The following is a 1450-nucleotide window of genomic DNA, read 5'->3' on the forward strand; positions in this document are numbered from 1 at the left end:
TTTTTTTTTTTTTTTTAATAGTAATGAAAAAAAATATTCAAAGAAACCTGACCCGGTGTGACGTACTTTCCCCTTCATTAAATCTTGCATTTACTGTGTCTAATCACATTTTTCAGATTATGTACACTGACCACACCCAAACCTAATTACCATCAGACTTGTTCATATTTAAGTGTGACAAACTGCAAGTTTTTTTTAAAAGCAGGAAGGGGGCGGGGCATTTTTTTTTCACACCACCGTTGAAGTGAGGACAATCAAATATTTTTGTCTTCAAAATATGATATTGGTCATTGAAGACTACTCACCGTCCAGCTTGGTCTTGAGAATATAGTCCCTGTAAAATTTCCTGCCATTGCCAGGCTTAAGTGCATCGCAGACCTTGGTGGAGTTGGGGCACAAGGCCTGCCTCATGTTGTGTAACGCAGTGGCCATGGCGTACACTGCGTTCACCACAAACATAATCTTGGACTCAGGTTGAAACGGGGCCTCACGCAGCGAGTGCTTCCCACAACTTAAATCGTGAAGGCTGCACTGGAACTGGTTCTCCCAGAACTCTCTGAACCACGGATTCCTGCTGTTGTTGTACGGATGGAGAGCCGTGAAGTAGTCGTTAAAACGGGGGATGGGATAGGAGGCCAGCTCAATGGTGAATGCTCCATCTGCGACGGCTTCACTGCCCCGCACCACGCTCTCCTGCGCTCCCCAACCGTCACTGGCCACCCAAGTGAAAGAGACGTTCATGCGGTTGGCCGCCACCAGAAGCTCGCGGGCATCTTCGCTGCGAGTAAACAGGATGACCACCTTGGCGTTGGACTTCTGCTGCAGGGAGCGGATCACGTTCTCATAGCTCCAGCGGCTCATGGAACGGCTCACCTTGGCTGACGTGGCGATGCAGATGTGGCGGGCTCGAGCCTCCTGCTGAAAGGCGTCGATGCCCGTCTCGCCGTAGTCACCTTCCGACGCCACTGTCGATACATACGTCCAGTTGAAGTAACGGAGGATTTCTGCCATTGCCTTGGCCTGGAAGAAATCGGGGGGTACGGTGCGGGCGAAGTAGTCATACCGAGTCTTGTCACTGAGTTTGGCACTGGTGGAGGCATAACTGATCTGAGGGATCTGAAAGAGTCGCAGCAAGTTGGCCACCTGGAAAAAAAAAGATGACAGGACTTCAAATGAAGGGGGTTTAGGATAGCGCGGTGCTGAATGTGGCTAGCTGCTAGCGGCTAGCGGTGCTGCTAGCCGGATGCTGCTAGCCACTAGCGTGTCTGCCTCACTGTCAAAGGTTTGACTTTTGACTTTCAGCATTTTTTGTGTGGCGTTTACAGGTTCCCACCGTTGCTGTTTTTTTTCTCCTCTGGGAAAACATTCTTGCTAAGTTAAAATGAAGACTCTCAAAAGGTGAAGAGAGTGAATGGTTGTGCTGTGCTCTGGATTTGCTCTGCCTCTTGCC

At 49.6% G+C, this 1450-nt stretch overlaps 1 protein-coding gene across 1 annotated transcript; it reads right to left on the bottom strand.

Annotated features, from left to right (window-relative positions):
• Nucleotides 1-28: 28 nt before the first annotated feature.
• On the bottom strand, nt 29-1203 carry LOC109509616 (metabotropic glutamate receptor 2-like). The gene is made up of 2 exons (XM_019859445.1): nt 1064-1203; nt 29-965 (listed from the first exon to the last, which is right to left on the bottom strand). Exons 1-2 carry the CDS (start codon nt 1098-1100, stop codon nt 298-300), a joined length of 705 nt encoding a protein of 234 aa, XP_019715004.1. The 5' UTR covers nt 1101-1203; the 3' UTR covers nt 29-297.
• Between the last annotated feature and the right edge of the window lie 247 nt (nt 1204-1450).

This window comes from Hippocampus comes, unplaced genomic scaffold (genome assembly GCF_001891065.2).
Source record: "Hippocampus comes isolate QL1 unplaced genomic scaffold, H_comes_QL1_v1.1 C16968268, whole genome shotgun sequence".
Taxonomy (NCBI): Eukaryota; Metazoa; Chordata; class Actinopteri; order Syngnathiformes; family Syngnathidae; genus Hippocampus; species Hippocampus comes.